Source organism: Tachysurus fulvidraco, chromosome 2, assembly GCF_022655615.1.
Source record: "Tachysurus fulvidraco isolate hzauxx_2018 chromosome 2, HZAU_PFXX_2.0, whole genome shotgun sequence".
Taxonomy (NCBI): domain Eukaryota; kingdom Metazoa; phylum Chordata; class Actinopteri; order Siluriformes; family Bagridae; genus Tachysurus; species Tachysurus fulvidraco.
Window position 1 is genome coordinate 41,630,823 of NC_062519.1, and position 22,050 is coordinate 41,652,872.

General features: G+C 39.8%; 1 protein-coding gene across 1 annotated transcript in view; it reads left to right on the forward strand.

The window, feature by feature from the left end:
- Window positions 1-18,558, forward strand: part of crispld2 (cysteine-rich secretory protein LCCL domain containing 2) — a 24,110-nt gene extending 5,552 nt beyond the window's left edge. Inside the window, exons 5-15 of the mRNA XM_027178500.2 lie at window positions 5,301-5,416; window positions 5,797-5,897; window positions 7,251-7,421; window positions 8,926-8,986; window positions 9,077-9,143; window positions 9,237-9,367; window positions 9,884-9,927; window positions 10,023-10,095; window positions 11,619-11,694; window positions 15,548-15,678; window positions 16,680-18,558. Of these exons, the coding sequence (XP_027034301.1) occupies window positions 5,301-5,416; window positions 5,797-5,897; window positions 7,251-7,421; window positions 8,926-8,986; window positions 9,077-9,143; window positions 9,237-9,367; window positions 9,884-9,927; window positions 10,023-10,095; window positions 11,619-11,694; window positions 15,548-15,678; window positions 16,680-16,731 (1,023 nt within the window). The 3' untranslated portion in view covers window positions 16,732-18,558. The remainder of the gene's footprint in view (window positions 1-5,300; window positions 5,417-5,796; window positions 5,898-7,250; window positions 7,422-8,925; window positions 8,987-9,076; window positions 9,144-9,236; window positions 9,368-9,883; window positions 9,928-10,022; window positions 10,096-11,618; window positions 11,695-15,547; window positions 15,679-16,679) is intronic.
- The last annotated feature ends 3,492 nt before the right edge of the window (window positions 18,559-22,050 follow it).

Below are 22,050 nucleotides of genomic sequence, written 5' to 3' on the forward strand. Positions count from 1 at the left end.
AGATTTGTTTCTATCCAACATGTCATAAATCTTCTGAGATTCACTCATTAACAAGACTTTGGCACTTTGTCCTCCATGATTTTTGTTCTCGTTTAACGACTTGCGACTTGACCAGTCAGGTCAGGAAAAAGTGCTTAACGTCACTCAACACTGAACTTTTTTCAATTTCAAGAGTTCAGCTGTGAGCAAAAAATAAATAATTACTTTTTTAAAAAGCTGATTAATTGTGAAAAACTGAGTAAAGCATTGCTTTAATGGGGTTTTGTTAAAAAAATGTTAAGTTGCAGAATTTTTATGTTCAGTTTTCTGTAAAGTAATATTAACAGTAAAAGGCAAGAACTTTTGTGCAAGAACCCTGCAGAGTTATATATATATATATATATATATATATATATATATATATATATATATATATATATATATATATATATATATATAGCATTAAACAAAAATAATACATTTTGTTTTTTTGAAAAAAATCTTCCATGATTTGGCACCAAGACGTGACTGTGAAATCTCAGAGCAGAGAAGGGACGCTCTCGTTTTTATTTCCTGATTAAATAAAAATTAAACATTAATCCTGCCTGGAAAATGAGTCATCATTCACCAGTGGACTGAAGACAGAATAATGTTTGTGAATTGTCGTGTTTTTGTCAAATTACACATTAAACAGCAACAAGAGCTCATTTAAGTGTGTTCAGTTGTGAGGATGTGTGCATGAGGCATTGTCACTTAATTACATTGATAAGGACAATTAAACTTATAAATGTGATGTTATTCCTGCACATATCCTTTAATTACTTTTAATGATCTCTATTTCTGTCTGCAGCTCACAGCTCAATGACTGACTAATGTTGATTGACAGGGAAGAAAGCGAATGCTACTTCTCCCAATTTTACTTTCTTGTCTGTGGCATCATTAAGATTGTAACTCATGATCTCTGATTACGTCACTCAGGGGCCTGTAACCTCCCTCCTGTAACACCCCTCCTGTAACCTCCCTCCTGTAACCTCCCTCCTGTAACCTTCCTCCTGTAACCTCCCTTCTGTAACACCTCTCCTGTAACACCTCTCCTGTAACCTCCCTCCTGTAACACCCCTCCTGTAACACCTCTCCTGTAACCTCCCTCCTGTAACCTCCCTCCTGTAACCTCCCTCCTGTAACCTCCCTCCTGTAACCTCCCTCCTGTAACACCTCTCCTGTAACACCCCTCCTGTAACACCTCTCCTGTAACACCCCTCCTGTAACACCCCTCCTGTAACACCCCTCCTGTAACACCTCTCCTGTAACCTCCCTCCTGTAACCTCCCTCCTGTAACCTCCCTCCTGTAACACCTCTCCTGTAACCTCCCTCCTGTAACCTCCCTCCTGTAACCTCCCTCCTGTAACCTCCCTCCTGTAACACCTCTCCTGTAACCTCCCTCCTGTAACACCTCTCCTGTAACCTCCCTCCTGTAACACCCCTCCTGTAACACCTCTCCTGTAACACCTCTCCTGTAACACCCCTCCTGTAACACCTCTCCTGTAACACCCCTCCTGTAACCTCCCTCCTGTAACACCTCTCCTGTAACCTCCCTCTTGTAACCTCCCTCCTGTAACACCTCTCCTGTAACCTCCCTCCTGTATCACCCATCTTGAAACACCCCTCCTGTAACACCTCTCCAGTAACAACCTCTCCTATAACCTCCCTTCTTTAACACCCCTCCTGTAACACCTCTCCTGTAGCCTCCTTCCTGTAACACCCCTCCTGTAACCAACGCTCCTGTAACACCCCTCCTGTAACAACCCTCCTGTAACACCTATCCTGTAACACCCCTCCTGTAACAGCCCTCCTGTAACACCTATCCTGTAACACCCCTCCTGAAACCAACCTGCTATAACCACAATCCTGTAACCTCCCTCTTGTAACCACCATCCTCCTGTAACCTCCCTCCTGTAACCTCCCTCCTGTAACACCCCTCCTGTAACACCCCTCCTGTAACACCCCTCCTGTAACACCCCTCCTGTAACAGCCCTCCTGTAACACCTATCCTGTAACACCCCTCCTGTAACCAACCTTCTGTAACCACCATCCTCCTGTAACACCCCTCTTGTAACCACCATCCTCCTGTAACACCCCTCTTGTAACACCTCTCTCTAGATAAAAAACACTTGATGCTGATTGGTTAATCCTGACCATAAACCATAAATCATAAAATATCTTTCACACCATCTTTATTGTGTAATTACTGGACAAGATTTTAATTGTAATTACTGGACATCATTTTATATCTCTTTATAACTGTGACGAGGATTAGCACGAGTAATGACCGAACAGCATGCGGCGTACACAGTTGGTTTGGGGTTTTGTTGATCCACAAAAAAGTTCCACCTTCTTTTTTTCGACTCCACGTAGACACACGAAAGTAGTGAACAAAGAACTGAAAATTTTTATCATTGTGATTAAATGAATTATCGAAGAAGGCAGAGAATGTTGTTGCAGAAAGACATGATCACTGGCACTACATCCTCACAGACTTTACTTAGCAGCTGGGATGGATTTATAAAAACAGTCTCCTGCTGAAACCAGGTCGCAACCATCTGGAAGCTCTTCTCCGACTCCTGGAGCGCTTTCTTATTTGACCTGGAATCTTTTGAAGATTTTTAAAAAGTTCACTTAGCTGTTCTCTTCTTCTCACCTTCTAATACAGCTACTGTTCAGTTTGATGGTTTTACCAGCGTGTAACTCGACTCCAAATGTATTGGCACCTCTTATTCAAAATAATGGCTGGATATGGAATTATTAGCTTGAGCATACCGGTATTGAGCATACAGGTATATTTAGTATTCTATACTAATCGATCAGTACATTTAATAGAACTTTGATTACGTAGTAGCCACCAGAACTTTTAACTTAATGAATTAGCTAGCTACATGGATGGATCGGCGTGGATCAGTAGCGTTTCCATTCGTTTTTGTTTCGATACGGAAGAATGTTAGTAAAGGTGTTTAATTTCTTTCATTTCATAAGCATTCCTCAAACGATTGAGTAAGAAGCTTTTTTTTTTACTAACCTAGCCTCAACTTACTCACTTTTGTTGGTTCATTAGCGCAAAATTTATGCTAAGATTACGTCACATAGAATCAGATGCTTATATCAGAGCAAATTCTATGCATTTTGACCTCGGAGTCCTTTCTTGTAACGTTGCAGGTTTAGAGACTGTTCTCCTGAGATTTAAACCACCTTCGCAAAACATCCATCCGTTCCTCTCCTGATCTGGGTGTTTGTCAGCATCTTACTGAAAGCTCCATCTGGGGTTAAATTGTAACCTTTTGGCAGAGGCAACCAGATTTGAGTTACCATATCCTCATAGTCAATATTTAGATGTTATTCATGATGCCATCGATCTTCACAAGAGCCACAAAAGAGCCCTAAACATGATTAATCCTCCGTCATATTTCTGGTTTATTTGTGGCCTTTGCTTTTATTCAGTCCTTTTTTTTTTTGCCTGTAAAGCTCTTGTGAGATTTGAAGTTAAATTGCTTTTATTTTCTTTTAAGTTTCTTAGGGGTGCTAATACTTTTCTGCATATTTAAGCAAAAAAATAACATGACTTGGCTCTGGTACAGGAAGTAGTAAAACAGAACCCCCCCCCTCTCTCTCTCATTGCTCTGTGTCCCCCCCTCTCTCTCATTGCTCTGTGTCCCCCCCCCCTCTCTCATTGCTCTGCCCCCCCCCCTTTCTTCTGGATGTGCTCTGTGTCCCCCCCCTTCTCCCCCCCCTCCTCTCTCTCATTGCTCTGTCCCCCCCTCTCTCTCATTGCTCTGTGTCCCCCCTCTCCCTCCCCCCTCTCTCGTTCCCCCCCTCTCATTGCTCTGTGTCCCCCCTCTCTTTCTCCCCCCTCTTTCTCTCTCTCTCTCTCTCTCTCTCTCTCTCTCGCTCGCTCTCTCTCTCTCTCTCTCTCTCTCTCTCTCTCTCTCTCTCTCTCTCTCTCTCTCTCTCTCTCTCTCTCTCTCTTGTTCTCCCCCCCTCTCATTGCTCTGTGCCCCCCTCTCTCTCTATCCCCCCTCTCTCTCTCATTGCTCTGTGTCCCCCCCTCTCTCTGCCCCCCCTCTCTCGCTGCTCTGTTGGCCTGCACACAAACCCACTGTGTAGCTTGAACTGTACACGAGCAAGAAAGCGCTGAGTCAGAAACTCTGTTCATTTACAAGTAAAACAGTCCTGGCTCACGCAGTGCAGCTGCACTGGATGAACTCCATGCTGCATTCGTTCAGCAGGAAAAAGACCCAGAGTTTAAGATCCAGGTTTCTTTATTTGTACGGAGGATGAAAAAGATTGTGCGAGCTTACAGGAAGCGGATGCCGGTCACACTTCACGTGCATCTCTTTCCGCTCTGAATGAAAGGAGCAGTCTTTCTTAAGAGCCCCCCGTGGACCCATCAATCCGGACACACTGGTCTGGACGGGGAGACAGAGACACTAAAGTCTAAAGACTTTCTCCTTCTGCACCTCGACTGAGAGATAACCACTAAACGTGACAGATAAAATCATTCATTCACACAATTTCCCTTCCAGCATATGCATAGTTTAATGTTTGCAATTCAGATATTTATTATATACACTTTTCATATAGCTTTGGGCATAAACTCTGTCCTGCAGAAGTATTGGCACCCTTTAATATATTTTTTTTGCATTTTATTATATAATGAGTTTCCTGCAATATTTAATCAGAACACTGGAAAACATATAAATTTAAAAAGAGCTTTAATAATAATACGTAGAAAAATAATACATTGTTTAATAAAAACAGAATGAGCTTGGATCATTTCTATGACATTAAAAATACCAGCGTTTATGAATATTCTTGAGTATTTAGATTAGGAAATGCTTCCTAGCTTTTTAGTGAATCCTTTTGAGGAAGCCATTTGACTCTGAATTGACTCACTGGAGGAAGTGAACCAATTACTGGATGATGGTTGGTTTTAGATGCTTAACTGAGCCAAAGCACTGCAGAGTGTTCTGGCTCCAGGTTCTCATGGATTTTCACACCGCTGTATCTCTGAACAATGAATTACAGAATCTTACGATAGTGCTTTCAGCTCTACGTAGTTAACACAATGAAGTGTGTACTTTAGATCTGTTTTAGGTTCCATAAGTCTTACTCTAGAGTTTAGAAAAAGCAGGCTCGATATCTCCAGGAAATCCAGGAAACTGTAGAAAAATATCAGGAAGCCCTCAGATTGGCAGCACAATGCCCATGCCTGCCACGCTAGCATTTTTGTGTAGACCATTGTGTTCATGGACGTCTCTGGTTGTTTGCAGATCGTCTGGGCCACCACCAACCGTGTGGGTTGTGCTGTCCACATGTGTCCAAGCATGAACGTGTGGGGGGAGACGTGGGAGAACGCTGTCTACCTCGTGTGCAACTACTCGCCAAAGTAAGTTACATGTACCTTCTGATTTTTTCTACCGACATTTCATCTGTCCATTTAACACAATTAAATATAATCGAATGCCTAATCCTGGGATCTTTAGACAGACAGACAGACAGACCTGGTAGGTGGAAGGTTCTTAATCACAATGTTCCGTCTAGTGGAAAACACGACTCGAGTTAGGACATGAATAATGTTATTCAAGCTGATTATTTCCAGATTTTTCCAAATAATTTAAATGCTTGCTGCTGTTCGGATGGTTTTTTCGGGAAAACCTGACTCTAACGATGTGCAGAGAACATTAAAGCAAAGAATTCACAGTCAAGCCTGTAGGTTAGAGAGTCGCTCTGTGATTGGTTCTGACCCGGCTGTGCGGTCTCCTTCAGGGGAAACTGGATCGGGGAGGCACCTTACCAGCATGGACGTCCGTGTTCTCAGTGTCCTCCCAGCTACGGTGGAGTCTGCAAGGACAATTTGTGCTATAAGGGTGAGTTTTTGTATTTATATGACAGTCAAAATAATCCAGAATTGATCCTTATGTTGGATAATTGAAGACACTTTGTCTTTTCTGGAAGAAAATTGGGAGAACTTACTCCTTAGGTTAGCAATAAAGTTTTATTTTTCACCTCAAAAATTGGGTCCAGCACTTCAACACCGACTGAACATCACAAATGATGATTATTCTTCATACTTTGCAACTCGTTTGCATACCTTTTAAATATTCTTGTATCGGTTGTCCCGCCCAGTTAACGTTCGTCTTCTGTCACTCTTAATCATCCAAAAGACATGTTGCCGCTTCACAGTGAAGTGAACTCTGGGTAAGACGGATCCGTCCCATGATTGACTTTAATACATTTATAAAGAAATATTATGCGCTTCCTTGTCCTCTATGTCCTCCTCTATCGGTTTGATTGGCAGGTAAACTTAAAAAGGAAATGGTACTGACAAAAAAAAAAAATGACATGAAATCGAACCGTAGAGTAATAAATCAGCTCCAAATCAATAAATAGATGTTACCATAAGGCAGGAACTAAATTCCAGGGGTTTAGTTACTATGACGTAAAGTGGGCGTGTTTCCGGAGGTCTTGGAAAAACGCCTTCTTTCAAAAAAACAGCATACCACGAAGGACAAAACGGTCATACGGATCGATTTATTTTAGAAAACAAATAAACAACCAAAAACTACGATTATGGTTAGGGTTAGGGTTAGTGTTAGATTATCAAATAGGCCACGCCTACCCGATGATGCAATATCTGTTACGCTGTACTGAAATCCCTGGAAATAAGTGCCTGCCGTTACCATAACAACATTCTCACCAGTCCTAGCTAGTTTAAGCTAACTACCTAGCCTAGCTTGCTCTCTAGATTGGATTGATAATTATCAGTGATGCAGAATAAATAAACGTAAGTGTGACCGTGATGCTGAGGAGGTTGATTGACTTTGCTGTTTATTTGGAGGGTAAAAACATCAAGAGAATTTGAGCTGCTTGTAGAACGTCACGATTATCAGCAACAAAATATTAAATATTGTGGATTCAGCATCTCATAGCTTTCACATTTGACTTAATTAAGTCAAACTTAATTTACTATTTTTACTTGTACTTTGTCACGACCCGGCCCCGGATAAGCGGTAGAAAATGGATGGATGGATGGATGGATACTTGTACTTTGTCCTCCATTTTCCCCCTTCCTTTATATAACATCTGTGCTGTACTGGCAGTTAAGAAAATAACACGATGAAGATGATGATGTTTATGATGATGAACATGAAAGCACCTTAATCTACTTGCCTACTTCTCTTATTCTTACTTTTTATTTCTAAATGACCTTCTTCTTCCAGGAGCTCCTCAACGTCCTGAGACTCCAGACATGAATGAAGTGGAGAAGCCTCAGGTTCCTGTGCAGGCAGAGATCCCTGTGGTCAGGCCTAAACCCAAACCCAAACCCAAACCCAAACCTTCTCCACCCAAAAAACCCACTCCGCCTCACACCACTCGCACCAACTTCCTGAGTAAGAGCTGTTTGTTCATTTCTACACATGTATAAATCGTCACAATTAGACCACAGTGGCGTGAATTTTTAAATCTGGTTATTAAAATTTCTATTGCGACAGCTTTATAATTCGAATCACAGGGTTTAGATCAATGCGTACATCTCATCGTTTCTATAGTAACCGCTCATTCACAGACATCGTATAGACAAGATACAAATAACCGATGCTATGAAGAAGCTTTCTGTCAGGTGGTGTTTATGTAAGGTTTGTGGAAGGAGTCTCCAGTTCTAGGGCTTTTGTAAAAGTCAAAGGTAAAGCTGTAACTTTTTAGAAAACGTAAAAAGCTGCCTTTCTTCGCCTTATTTACTTCGAAATAGCTGAGGTGCAAGTCACAAGTAAGTCTCAAGTCATGAATGTCAAGTCAAAGTCAAGTCGAGACTTTTCTTAATATTTGTCAAGCAAGTCAGGGGGTTACAGTGGCTTAGTGTTTAGCACGTTCGCCTCACACCTATAGGGTCGGGGGTTCGATTCCCACCTCCGCCTTGTGTGTGTAGAGTTTGCATGTTCTCCCCGTGCCTTGGGGGTTTCCTCCGGGTACTCCGTTTTCCTCCCCCGGTCCAAAGACATGCATGGTAGGTTGATTGGCATCTCTGGAAAACTGTCCGTAGTGTGTGTGAGTGAATGAGAGTGTGTGTGTGTGTGCCCTGTGATGGGTTGGCACTCCGTCCAGGGTGTATCCTGCCTCGATGCCCGATGACGCCTGAGATAGGCACAGGCTCCCCGTGACCCGAGAAGTTCGGGTAAGCGGTAGAAAATGAATGAATGAATGAATGAAAGTCTCAAGTCTCAAATTTGTGACTCTAGTCCGACTTGAGTCAAGTCATATGACTCGAGTCCCCCATCTCTGCGAAAAAGAGGAAAAAAGACTGGTGATGAAACAGCAAATTATACAGCTGCAATAACGTCCAGATGTTCAGTAACTTTAGACAGATAAAAAGCATGAAGTTTTTTTTTGGAATAGTGTATTCGATTTTTATGTTAATATTATTTTATATTATTTATATTTTATATTAATCATGTGACTCCTAAGGGGGGGGCACGGTGGCTTAGTGGGTAGCACGTTCGCCTCACACCTCCAGGGTCGGGGTTCGATTCCCGCCTCCGCCTTGTGTGTGCGGAGTTTGCATGTTCTCCCTGTGCCTCGGGGGTTTCCTCCGGGTACTCCCGTTTCCTCCCCCGGTCCAAAGACATGCATGGTAGGTTGATTGGCATCTCTGGAAAAATTGTCCGTAGTGTATGATTGCGTGAGTGAATGAGAGTGTGTGTGTGCCCTGTGATGGGTTGGCACTCCGTCCAGGGTGTATCCTGCCTTGATGCCCGATGACGCCTGAGATAGGCACAGGCTCCCCGTGACCTGAGGTAGTTCGGATAAAGCGGTAGAAAATGAATGAATGAATGACTCCTAAGGACTTTTGCTTGTCTTGCCTTGTCTTGTCTATACATATATTTTTTCACACTGTAGCTCAAAACATCAAGTGTGAGACGAAGATGAGGGACAAGTGCAAAGGTGTAACCTGTAACAGGTGAGTTAGACGATCTCACCTCAAACATATGTTAATAATCTGAGCCGCTTAAGTAAAACTTTAATTCAACCCCGTGTGCTCTTCCTGTAGGTATAACTGCCCTGCTAACTGCTTATACAGCAACGCTAAAGTCTGGGGCACGCTCTACTACGACGTGGTACGTCTCTCAGGTCCTTTACAATGAAGATTTCTATTTTTTTTACTTGTGTTTTTTTTCTACAGTTATTTTTTTCCTTTCTGATTCTTCCAGCAATCGAGTATCTGCCGTGCTGCCATCCATTACGGAGTCATCGATAATAACGGAGGCCTGGTGGAAGTGGCGAGAAAAAACAATTTCCCCTTTTTCGTTAAAGCCACGAAGAACGGAGTCGAGTCTTTCAGGTACATACAACTATTAATACATAAAGAAAAGGAAAGAAAAAATGTATTTGTATTTTGGCGTCTTGCTCTTTCACTTGCACTTCGATTTCAGACGTTTTGTCATGCGTTTTGAGTCAAAGTCTAAATGATTATTTATTTATCTTTAAGTACACGTTGTACAGTTGATCAAATAGGATACTAATTGATGGATATTATTTGAAAAGAACAAAAAAAAGGTAAATGCTATCAATTTTAAATGATGTTTTAAATAACGGAATTCCAAGAAATTCCAAAAAAAAGAAGAAGCAAAGTTTCTGGAAAACATCACAGAATTAAATTAACCTGTAAACGGATTAAAAACTATTTAATATTGTTATTATACGATTTAATATAGGACGATGATTTATACAGTAAAACGCTCCGTTTCACCCGGCAGGCGTTTGATTATTTTCCTGCATCGGCATGACACCGAGTGTTTTTATTGCTTGCTTTAACATTTTGCACTGAAATAATCAGCTTCATCTTCTCTCTTCACAGTAAATATAAAATCGCCAATGCTTTTCTGGTAGCGAAAGTGGAAAGTAAGTGAACTGACTTCATCTCCTCCTCGTTTCAACGTGATGTGTTATTCTACAGGCAGAGATGTAACGTGAGCGTTGTTTATGTGACTTTACAGTAAGATCCATCGACTGCTACACCAGAGCGGCTGATATTTGCCCCTTCAGCAGCCAGCACACCACCTGCCCGAGGTAACATACCTCTGTTCTGCTGTTTGTAGAAAAGTCTTTTAGATTGCCTTGGATTTGTTTCCTACAAGCGTGAACATGTTTTATAAGTAACGAGGAAGCTTCCGGAAGTGTGAGTTCAATTAAACACCAAACGAACTCATTACAGTCTTCTAGATTCTGATTGGTCAGGAAGTCTATCCATTATTATTATTGTGCTTGTTATTTTTTCTATAGTAACAACTCGTTTGTATTGTGATGGGTAAGGGGACATTTTCTGTACGTTTTTTTTGTTTTGTTTTGTTTTTAACATTGATGGAAGGAGTCTCCAGTGTCGGCGTTTTGTACAATTTAGGACAGAGGATTTTATGCGTTTTTACCGGTTTGTGGGTAACAGAAGTAAACAGAAAAAAGCGATGCTGTAAAGTAAGTGACAGCAGGAATGTGTCACTTTTTAGGTTAAAGTGATGTAGCACCAGGTTTAATTCAGTAAGGCGTAGGGTTGCAAAGTTTCGGAAAGTTTCCAGTATATTTCCGGTAAATTTCCGGAAAGTTTCCACTGGACCTTATCGGAATTTTAGAAATATTCCAAATTTGAAACTTTACGGGAATTTATGGGAATTTACAGAAATTTATGGGAATTGTTTGGAAACATAGGGAAATGTATATATGTATATATATAAATAAACATTTTGTTTGGTCATAAGCAGACGCGCATGCAAGGTAATACAAATTTTAAAAATGACGTCTTGACCGATTCAATTGTAAGTTGAACTTTAATTGATTCTTTCATTGAGTAACACAAAAACATAATAAACATTATTATGCTTGTAATAAACATAATAAACTTAATAATTGTAATAAAGATTATTTTATAGAGGATTTTTTTATTTCAGGTGGATTGAATGTGTATGTGGTAACACTCCTAATTTTATGCTTATTAAGAGTTAATAAGGTAGTTATTAAGTTTAGGTATTGGGTACAATTAAGAATGTAGAATATGGTAATGCAGAATAAGGCATTAATATGTGCTTAATAAGTACTAATAAATAGCCAATATTCTATTAATATTCATGCTAATAAGCAACTAGTTAAATGACCCTAAAATAAAGTGTTACTGTGCATGTTATGGAAGAACACAAGTACATGCATTGGGTTTGGCCTCAATGGCCTTCCAGTAAGCAGTGTGCTGTGTGCAAGTGACCGAGGAACGCAGGGTACAAATTCAACTTAAATTGCATTAAATCTTGTTGTTTTAAACAAAATTATGCTGCAAGATTTTTTTAAACTACATTTAAGTTCCTTGTTATAGGCAACGCTGCATTTAAAAAAAAAAAAATTCCCAGTTAATTCCCATATATTCCTGTTAATTCCCATGGAAAGTTTCCAGCCTTGAAAATTCTGGAATTTTGCAACCCTAGTAAGGCGGCGATTAATTCGTTTATTATGTAATTAAATATTTTTTTCCATTCAATCGAGCTTACTTCATTTATCTACATTACAGACCTGAGGTTCTTTAATTTTTGTCTTTCTGTTTTTGTATTCAGGGTCCAGTGCCCCGCTAGCTGTAAGAATCAGCCCTCGTACTGGGCTCCAGTGATCGGCTCCGGCATCTACGCCGACGTGAGTAGCTTTTCTTTCTTTATTAAAGTGTAGCGCCTCTCAGTGCTGGACTGATTTAAATTTGTAATTTATTTGCTTTTTTTTTAATTAGGGATTTAATCACTAGTTAGAAACGTTTTTGAACAAAAATGTGTTTTTTTTAGAGAAAGGCTGGAAATCATTTTATTTCTAGCATCATAAAAATAATTTGAATGTTAGTTCTAACTGCACAGTGATTTTTTGAGTGAATTTCATTCATCAGTCAAGAGCTTTAACTTTAAGGCAGGGGTGTCAAACTCTGTGTAATTATATTCGGCCCGTGAGATCATATCAAATATGCATTACAGCCGGCTAGCCTTGCTAATACTACAGATCCCAGAATGCATTGCCACTGTATTGACGCGTGGTCACGAACACCAAGCGACCCTCATTCTCTGTCGACAGTCGTTAACAACCATGTTACAGTCACATCGGGCAAGTTAATTCACCCTCCACAAAAATGGCCAAACGAAAGGTGGACAATAGGAGCTTTCAAGACAGGAGGGAGGCAGATTATCTGTTCACGTATATAAAGGACAGACCTGTTTGTCTTGTGTGCTAACGGAGCTAACGTGTCTGTAACGAAAGTATATAACATAAGACACTATGACACGAAACATTATGAGACGTATAAGGACCTGGACGTAAAGCAGAAGCTCCAGAACTCGGAGGAGATGAAAAAAACGTCTGGTTTCCCGTCAGACTATGTTCATAAAAGCTAAATCAAAAAGTGAAGCTGCTGTAAAGGCTGTAAAGCTTTATTATGGCAGCAGAGACGGCAAAATCTGCCCTTTAACGAGGGAGAGTTTGTCAAAAAGTGTATGGTCAAAGTTTGTGACATGAACACCACTGATGTGAATTTTATTTAGAATTTAATTTCTTATGTTTGTAATAACAAGCTCTGGTTGTTCCAAGTCTTGCGTTTAAGCAAAACTAAAGTTTGTTTCCATATGAAAAAGGTCGAACATTACATCTCAGTTGCAGTTCATTTTTCACTAAATATTCAGTTTGGCCCGTGACTTTATCTCAGTTTTATATTTTGGCCCACTGTGACTTTGACTCCCCTGCACTAAGGGCTTTAAGACCTGAGAGTCAAACCGAGACACATCCAGCCGCTGGAGATGAAACACACACCATGTTGTGTGCCAAGTCGCTCCGCTAATATACTTGCAATTCCTCACCATATGTGGTGCTTCTGCTCATTATTTAATCTTTAATCACACTCAGATATGATTACGATAAACACGACAGATGCCACATTTAACTGTAGATCGTATGATAGTCTAGATCAAATATTTTTATGATTGACATCAGATTTGATGATCATATTATATAATAAGTTGTAAACTGTAAAACCTGGATCTTGCATTTATTTTTGTATTTTTTTAAATTATTATTACACAGGTTAATATTCATTATTTTTACGATGTTAACATTTTTATTCATTTAACTCTAGCAGAATTAAAAAAAAAAAATAAAAAACCAAAGAAAGACTTATTGATGATAAATAAATAAATAAATAAATAAATAAGCACACTATAATTATTTTTTGGTAAAAATGTCTACAAAATAATCCTAAAATTATTTATTGATCCCGTACAATTTTTTACAGGCATTCTTTAACAGACTTTTTTAATGCAGAATATAAAAAAAGTCTGTTTATATCTGTTCACCTCCATGAGCGACCTCAGGAATAGTGTAAAGAGATCAGATCAAATCAGAAAGATGAAGTTTGAGAATGGAGGGAAAAGAAAAGGAATGAATGAAATGTAAAAAGGTCGTGGTGCTCTGGTGATCGTCATCATCTCTCCCTCGTCTGTCTCCTGTCTGTCCCTCGTCTGAACCTTGTCTGTCCCTCGTCTGACCTTCGTCTCTCCCTTGTCTGACCCTCATCTGTCCCTTGTCCTCCTCTCACATGCTGATCCTTGTTGTCTGAAAGGGATAAACCTCTAATAGACTTATGTTTGTCTGAGCGACTCACATTGACTGGAAGTGAACTTGAACACACTCGCTGCTGTGTTTTGGCGTGTTTATCGCATTCCTCTGTCAAAGCCTCGGGTCTGTCCAGCTGGCCGTGGATCAGAGCTCTCTCCTGAGACTCGGACTCAAGCAAAACTCGCTCCTCTGTGGCCTGAAGCTACTTTACAGTTTCCTTTGACATGAAGGTGATGTTTAAATGATATATATCTCTTGGATGCAGGTTCAGCGTGAATCACTTCAACCATCCGGGCACTTTTTTTCTGTTTAAAAGCACCACAGTGCTTGTGCATTAAACTGATTTTGGGGCCGAGATGTTGGATGGAGGAAAATGTTTCCATTGAAATGTTTTGCGATTTCAAAACTGTACTTTCCATCAAAACAAAGGAGATGTTTATTTATTCATCTTTAATTCAAATTCAATTTATTTGTATTGCGCTTTTAACAATTCACATTGTCTCAAAGCGGCTTTACGGAAGTATAGAAACAGAAGATAAAGAAAATAAATATATAATAATAATAATAATAATAATAATAATAATGATAAGAAGAAGAAGAAGAAGAAGAAGAAGAAGAAATAAGAATAAAAATAAATAAATGAATACATACATTTAAAATTTAAAATGAATTTAAAAATATTAATTTAAAATTCACTCACTCATCTTCTACCGCTTATCCGAACTTCTTGGGTCACGGGGAGCCTGTGCCTATCTCAGGTGTCATCGGGCATCGAGGCAGGATACACCCTGGACGGAGTGCCAACCCATCACAGGGCACACACACACTCTCATTCACTCACACACGACGGACAATTTTCTAAAGATGCCAATCAACCTACCATGCATGTCTTTGGACCGGGGGAGGAAACCGGAGTACCCGGAGGAAACCCCCGAGGCACGGGGAGAACATGCAAACTCCACACACACAAGGCGGAGGCGGGAATCGAACCCCAACCCTGGAGGTGTGAGGCGAACGTGCTAACCACTAAGCCACTGTGTCCCCCTACTAAGTTAAAATTTAAAATACTATATATCTATTCCTATCCCTAATGATCAGGCCTGAGGTGACAATGGTGACATTCTATACATTCTATATCCTCATTTTAATACATAACATTCTCATGAGGCTTCCCGATGACTCGGAGATCTTCACGACTGCTTTATATTTAGAGACACGGGCGGGCTTTGGGACCCAGTGGCTTTCCCCAGCTCGGCCAGGCAGAAGTTCAGATGAATGAGCGTTCCTTTAGACTCCAGATAAGTACTGCGTGTGCTGGATTGGTCCAGTGTTACCCTCGACCTCGATCCGATGGTCATGTGATGTCATCTGTCTGCGTTCTCACACTCTGAGCTCATCTGTTTGCTTCTAGAAGGTCAAGTTGAGCCTGGCCGAGCCACAGGAATGCCATCCAGTTTCTATGGATATGGTCTTTTGTGTCCGTTGCACAAATACGGAGGATATATTCTATATACTGCTGGTTTGTTTGGTTTGACCCGGCCCCGGATAAGCGGTAGTAGAAGAAGAAGAAGAAGAAGAAGAATTAGATATGAATTAAGTGAAAGAAAATGGTTTGACTTGAAAATGCAAAGAATTTGTAGCACGGTTAGGATTCCAACGTTTTTTCTGAACTTCAGGAGTTTGTGAATGTGAATTTGGCTTTGATCAATTTATTACGGATAAATCCGTTTATATCCAGCCTGCTAAACGAGGCCCGTTGTTTGTGCTTAAATGTAAATCAAATCAGTGTGTAGATTTGACTCTGAGTCGACTCTGAGTCGACTCTTTTTAGGCATCGTCTCTCAGACCTCGTTTGAATAATGGCTACATCTTTATAATCAGCTGTTCGTCTTCTATCCAGACCTCTAGTATCTGCCGAGCTGCTCTCCATGCTGGTGTCCTCAAAGCTTCAGGAGGACATGTGGACATCTTGGCTATGGATAAGAAGAACAGCTACACAGGCAGCCTGAAGAACGGCATCCAGTCTGAAAGGTACCAGCTCCTCGGTCATTTCTCACATCTATTCTTCTCAGATTTTACCACACTTTTGTCCATGGCACACTAGCAGGTTTAAAGTAATAACATGTGGAAGGACCACACACACACACACATACTTCCACATAGAGGAATTCACTAATGCTGCATTGATGAAATCGACTCCATCCTCGTGGAACTGAGGAACCTTTTACCACATGATGCTCCTCACCACTCGCGTGAACTCTGCGTCATTAACTAGAACATAATCACATGCTCTCCAGTTACCTGCTCCATCTGCTGTGACTCACCAGATAATTACATAATTATCTGAAACCAAAAGCCTTGTTTTTCATCCCCGTTTTCTTCAATGCGTTGCAGCCTGAAGGCCACTGCGCTAATGAATTCATAACAAAGCAATCACGCCAAGTACAATAGTTAAAAAAACCCAGTAGGTGGTTCGAATAGGATCATAACAGCAGTAACAATGCGCTAGTATTAGAGTTTCAACATAATAACACACCTTTAAAGGAAATAATACTGTATTGTTAACACACCCACACTGAATGTTCAGATTAGTGTAAAAAAATCCAAATCGTTAACTCACTACCTTTTTTTTAAATATATAAAAGTTGTACATTTTTATTTTTTTCCATTTAAAAAGGTAAATTTTTTTTTACTTTTTTAAGAAACATTTTTTAATATATTGTTTTTAGAATTGCACTAAATGTAAATAATTTATAAGTAATCTATAATTTGGACCAAGTGCTATTTTTTTAAAAATGTAATAAAAAAATTCCAGACTCTCTTTAAAACTGTATAAAAACTATTATTATTATTATTATTATTATTATTATTATTATTATTATTATTATTATTATTATTATTATTATTATTAAACACACTATTAAATATTTATTCTCACCTATAAAAACTTTTAAATGGTAATTAGCTGATACTTGCTAGCCTGGTTAGGGCGTTGTCATGGTTACGTTAAGTGTTAACTGTCTCTTTTCCAGTAAACCCCAGTTACAGGGCGGCTCCTTCCGCGTCTTCACCGTGCGAGAGTGATGTGTCTTAACACACAGCGTCTCCCGGTCAATTTTCCAGGGACACACAGTCTACTCATCAGGACAAGAAAACGTTGTGTGGAATTCTCTCTCGGTTTGACAGCGAGGAGATCCACAACACCATCAGACCGTCCTTCCTCATCATCTTCTACCTGGATCGTCCCCGATGTCTTCTTACTCGTTTATTTTTATACTATTTACACGTACGTGGTGGCTGAAAGGACGATGTTTACCAGCAGTGCTGGCTTTATATATTCAGTCATTTTTTGATATTTTACTAAAGAATATAAATATACTGATCACACTGTATTTAATCTTTGTTTTGTTTTGTACAGCTTTTCTCTGTGATTTTTTTTCTTTCTGCTGCACTTTCTTATTCCGAGCTTGTTTTCTAGCATTTTATTTTGGATCCTGTTCAGTTTATATAGTTCAGGGTGGCAGTCGAGCAGGCAGCAGCGCTCAGCATCAGGGGATAAGCACCAGTGAGCTTTGTTCTACTGGCCAGAGGAACCTTCGTGAACTGTAGGGTAGACAGATTCTCTGTGTAGGAATGGGAAAGGAAGGAGGAGGAAAGGCAACGCTCCAAAAAAAAGAGACCTTTCCTGTAGGCTTGTGTTAAAGCTTTCCAGAATCAATAACGTAAAACTTTCACCCAAGGTGTAAAAACAATGAAGCAGCCATCCAGAAGAAAACCGAGCACACGTGAGCCGGATTCTTGCCTTGGTAACATCCCAGCTAACGAATCCTCCATTCTGACTCGTCAAAAATTGTCGATTCATTTTCAGCAGCTGCAAATCACAGGATATATGAATACGCTTATTTTAATATTCTAATATCTTAGCGTTTCTATAGCAACAGCCCATTAACGGGGACTTGTACAGAAGCTAATAATTACCCGCGAGAGATAATAAGCCGCATCACACCGCGATGACCATCCACATGCCCTGAAGTGTTTTATTCCTTAAACAAAATTAAAAGATTTTCCATCTTAAAAGTCCTGAAAAGAATCAAGAATAAAGACATGAAAAATAACTATTTTGAATACGAAATTGTAAATTTACTCCCACTAACACTGTGTTAACATTTAAAACAAATAATTTTCGTTGGAATGTTTGAAAAGGTTTTTAAAAACAAAACAAACGTGTTTAAGGTTCTAGGCGCTAACGGCTAACGTTCATGAAATGTTCATCCGAAAAAATTTACGTTAGGATAATGTATAAAAATCGGTTCTTCACTGATTCATTCTTCACAATTCATTTATCCACTGATAAACGTCTGAGCTGAACATCTTCATCGAATTTTTTGTCTTTCTGTCCGTCTTCGTGTGCTACCTCAGTCTTTTGCTAAAGCTTACGTGTTTTCTGGGTTATTTTTTCTTTCGTTTTTTTTTTTTTTTAATGATTTGTACAGATTCTTAAAATTGTGTAAATATTTTGATTTATAACTGTTTTTTTTTAAATAGTTGTGGATGCGAAGGTATGTTTTCTATGAAAGTATGTTTTTATGCTTTTGTATCTTTTTATTATTACTTTATGATGTTTTAAAAAAATTTGAAAATTGTTGGAAATTTGTAGTTCTGTCCATATATATATATATATATATATATATATATATATATATATATATATATATATATATATATATATATATATATATATATAATATCCTTTATTTTAATGAAACTGTAACTTGGATGTTTTATTCATGAAGCTTCTTCAAGGTTTGTGTTGGAGTTGGATTTGATTGATTTTTTTTTCACTTGGCACCTACTGCAGGTAGTGAATGCTATTTTTGCACAAAACTGAAAATAAAGTTGAACGATAGCCTAGGTTGATTATCTTGTATTGTTTTAATTAAACTTGTTCAAGAACAATTTCACCTTAATATATTGAGGTTTACATAAGAAGTCATGTGAGTTGTTCATTTGTGACTGAAGGATGCCCTGTTATGGAGCCGATTCGTTGAATCAGGTGTACGAAAGCAGATAAACTAAAGAAGTATGCAGGGTCAGGTTATTATAGGACCAAGTTTTGGAACTACTGTACATTCAAGACCACCCAAGCAAAGCTGGCTAACCTTGAAAACTTGTCCTAAGCCACAAACACCACTTTTTCTTTCTGTGGACGTAGTGTGGTACGGAACAGTGCATATTAAAACAAATGGTTCACCTTGGCCTGGGTTCACTGGACCAATACTGTCATAAAAATGAGGCCTCTCGACACCACAGCATGAACGGAAAGACATTTATACAGCTTAAATACAGTAAAGGTTTTCATATGAATAAGATCTTGGCTTTGAGCAAACAAACGTTAATGTGAGATTATTGCTGAAAACTAATCACTGCACTTTACCGCTAATGAAAAAGTGCCGTGTTTCCACATGTGTAATTAAGAGCAAAGTGATATTAGCTTGGCTGAATGAATATTTCCTTTGGCCCTGTAGCTGTAGATTTCACAGAGACAGCAGGTCCAACAATCATACACGTTACTGTGTGTAGATAAGAATTCAACAGAATAATTACTAACATATCGGTTTAAAAGTATGACTTGCGAGATATTATAGATTGATGATCTTGCAAAAAAGAATCTGGTCTGAAACTTTGTTGGGATTTTACTGGGGATTTATTGATTTTTCCAGGATAATAACAAATATTCTAAAATACTAGTGTTATAATATACCAATAATAAAATACCAAATGATTGGGGGTGATGTGGATTGACATAATGAGTGTATGCTCAGTGGTATGGATGTCAAGGTCTTGGTTCAAAAATGACACTAGATGGCACATTCTGGACTATGCAGAAGCCCACAGACTGTAGCGATGAAGCCAGGGAACAGATGTATAAACAAACAAGTTTGGTGGTGAGACAGAATAAGCAGGTTTATACTGACTTGGTAAGGATTGTGGTTGGACACAGATCTTGACCAATATTGAATACAGAAAGCAGAGACGAGCTGACACTCCCAGGAGAGACAGCTAGCTCAACAGACCTAATGGGGCAAACAAGGGTTAGTCCCTCACCAAAGCCTGCCATAGATCGACATGGATATCAGCCACATTATGCAAAGCAAAGGCACAGACAAGCAAGCGCTGCATTACCCGGTCCAAGTACTTTACTGGCATTTGCAATGAATAATTCCCAGGGCACCAATATCAAGTTTGCCACACATCTCTGAACCCACCCCAGCAATCCCCATTAAAGAGGTCAAAGTGGCTATCATAAAGATGAAGAAGTGCAAATTGACTGGACCAGATGAGATCCATTTTGACAACCCCTGTTAACAAGCCAGTGAACTACAGTACATGCCGCACTGTTTAATCCTGATTCGTCTGAAGCCCCCATGCCAAATCAGGCAGAAATCACAAGGCTGATTGAAAGGGAATGAGGGTCATCAGCAATTGTACCACCGACCAGCCTTTCTGGCTACTATGCCATGCAATGAAGATCTTTGATGAAGTACCCGACAACTGCTTCTGCAGCAATGTTGTTTCATAAAGGGTTAAGGCAAATCATCCATTCACACAACCTGGCTTCTTATGAAAAACTAAGACGGTCCAAATGGTGTTTCTAGATTTGGAGAAGGCATTCAGTCATATCCCACACAACCTGTGTGAGCATCATCTGGAGAGCACTGAGGCCCCACAGTATCCTTGGATGTTATGTCAGGTGGGTTTATCCATAGTCTGTCACTTAGGCCTAGACTTAGACTAGACTTAAATTTGAACTCTAGATTTAAAAATTCCAGACTAAACTCAGACTTTGAAACCTTGTCTTGAAAGCCTGCAATGAATTCAAGCTCTAGAGCTTTGAACTTTATCCTGGATTCTGGATTCAACTTAGACTCTAGATCTAAGAATTCAACTTAAACACTAGGGTCACAAGCCTGACTTCAGGTCCCATCAGGTTCAGTGATTTGGGACTCAATTCTGACTCTCCTGCTCTGGACCCCATTGCAGGTCACTCGGGGTGGTAAAAAGGGAACTGTAGAGCACTGTGGAAAGGATCCATGGAACAAGGTGTGTTTTGGGGGGTTGAGATTGCTGGATGAGGGAAGCTGCAGAATCTCTTATATATAAAACATGTTAAGGAGATCTTGTTAATCTGTTCTTCAAGACTGGAGTTAGGTAGCAAGAGCAGAAGAAACAAAGCTCTGTCATCATGATGCACTTCAAACTGCACTATGACTGAATCAACATGTGTCTCCAAGCTGTTAGTAATTCACAGAGCACAGTGCTGGATTGTTACAGTAGATGAGTGAAGTCGACAGTGTAGGGGAAAGCATCTCTGGGCATGTTAGGTGTCATCACAGCATTGCGTCCAGGAGTTAATGAGGCAACACTGTTGTGAACGCTTCCTAAAACAAATTCTCACATGTGTGAGTCTTTAGAATGGAAACGTTGCTATGCCACTGACTTATCTGGCTTAAACGTGGAAACCTCAGCTGTGTTTACATCAGCTGGAATTAATTCATTTCCATAGCAGATTCCAAATGCGAAACCATAAATTTTACAACCTGTTGAAAATCTCAGTAGGTCTCAATAAGGAAATCATTACCATAACAACAACAGCAATTATTGTGTGAATGCTGTCTGAGCGATGAATCATTGTAGTGTTGCACAAAACTAACCATAGCATTTTGCACAAAATAACAAATCAAACATCCTCCAACTACAACATTGTCATATACAAGACTTCCTCTATAATATACTAGGAAGACGATTGGTTCCTTTTTGATTTTTTTCCTCATGTGGTCTCTGGAAGTTTTTCCTTGCCACCATCAGCTCTGCCTTGCTCATTAAGGACAGTAGGGGCAGTGGTGAAAGTAGGGGCAGTGATGAAAGTAGGGGCAGTAGTGGCTCAACTGGTTAAGGCTCTGGGTTGTTTATCGGAGTATCTGGGTTCGAGGCCCAGCACAGCCAAACTGCCACTACTGGGCCCTTGAGCAAGGCCCTCAGCCCTCCCTGCTCCAGGGGCGCTGTATCATAGCTGCCCCTGCACTCTGACCCCAACCTCCTCACTTGGGGAATGTGAAGAAAAGAATTCCACTGTGCTGTAATGTATATGTGGTGCTAATAAAGGCTTCTATGCCCCCTTCTATTCTATTCTATTATATAGGGACAAATTTAAACCTGTATCTGGATTTCTGTAAAGCTGCTTGATTAAAAGTTATCGCTGTTGTCTTTTAGCTGCTTCCCGATCAGTGTCACCACAGCGAATCATCTGATCTGCTTGTTATCTTAATAATCCAATTCGATTTTGACACCGGAAACCCTTTAGTTTTATCCGGGGCTGTGACCGGAACTTACCCCTCGGTGGCT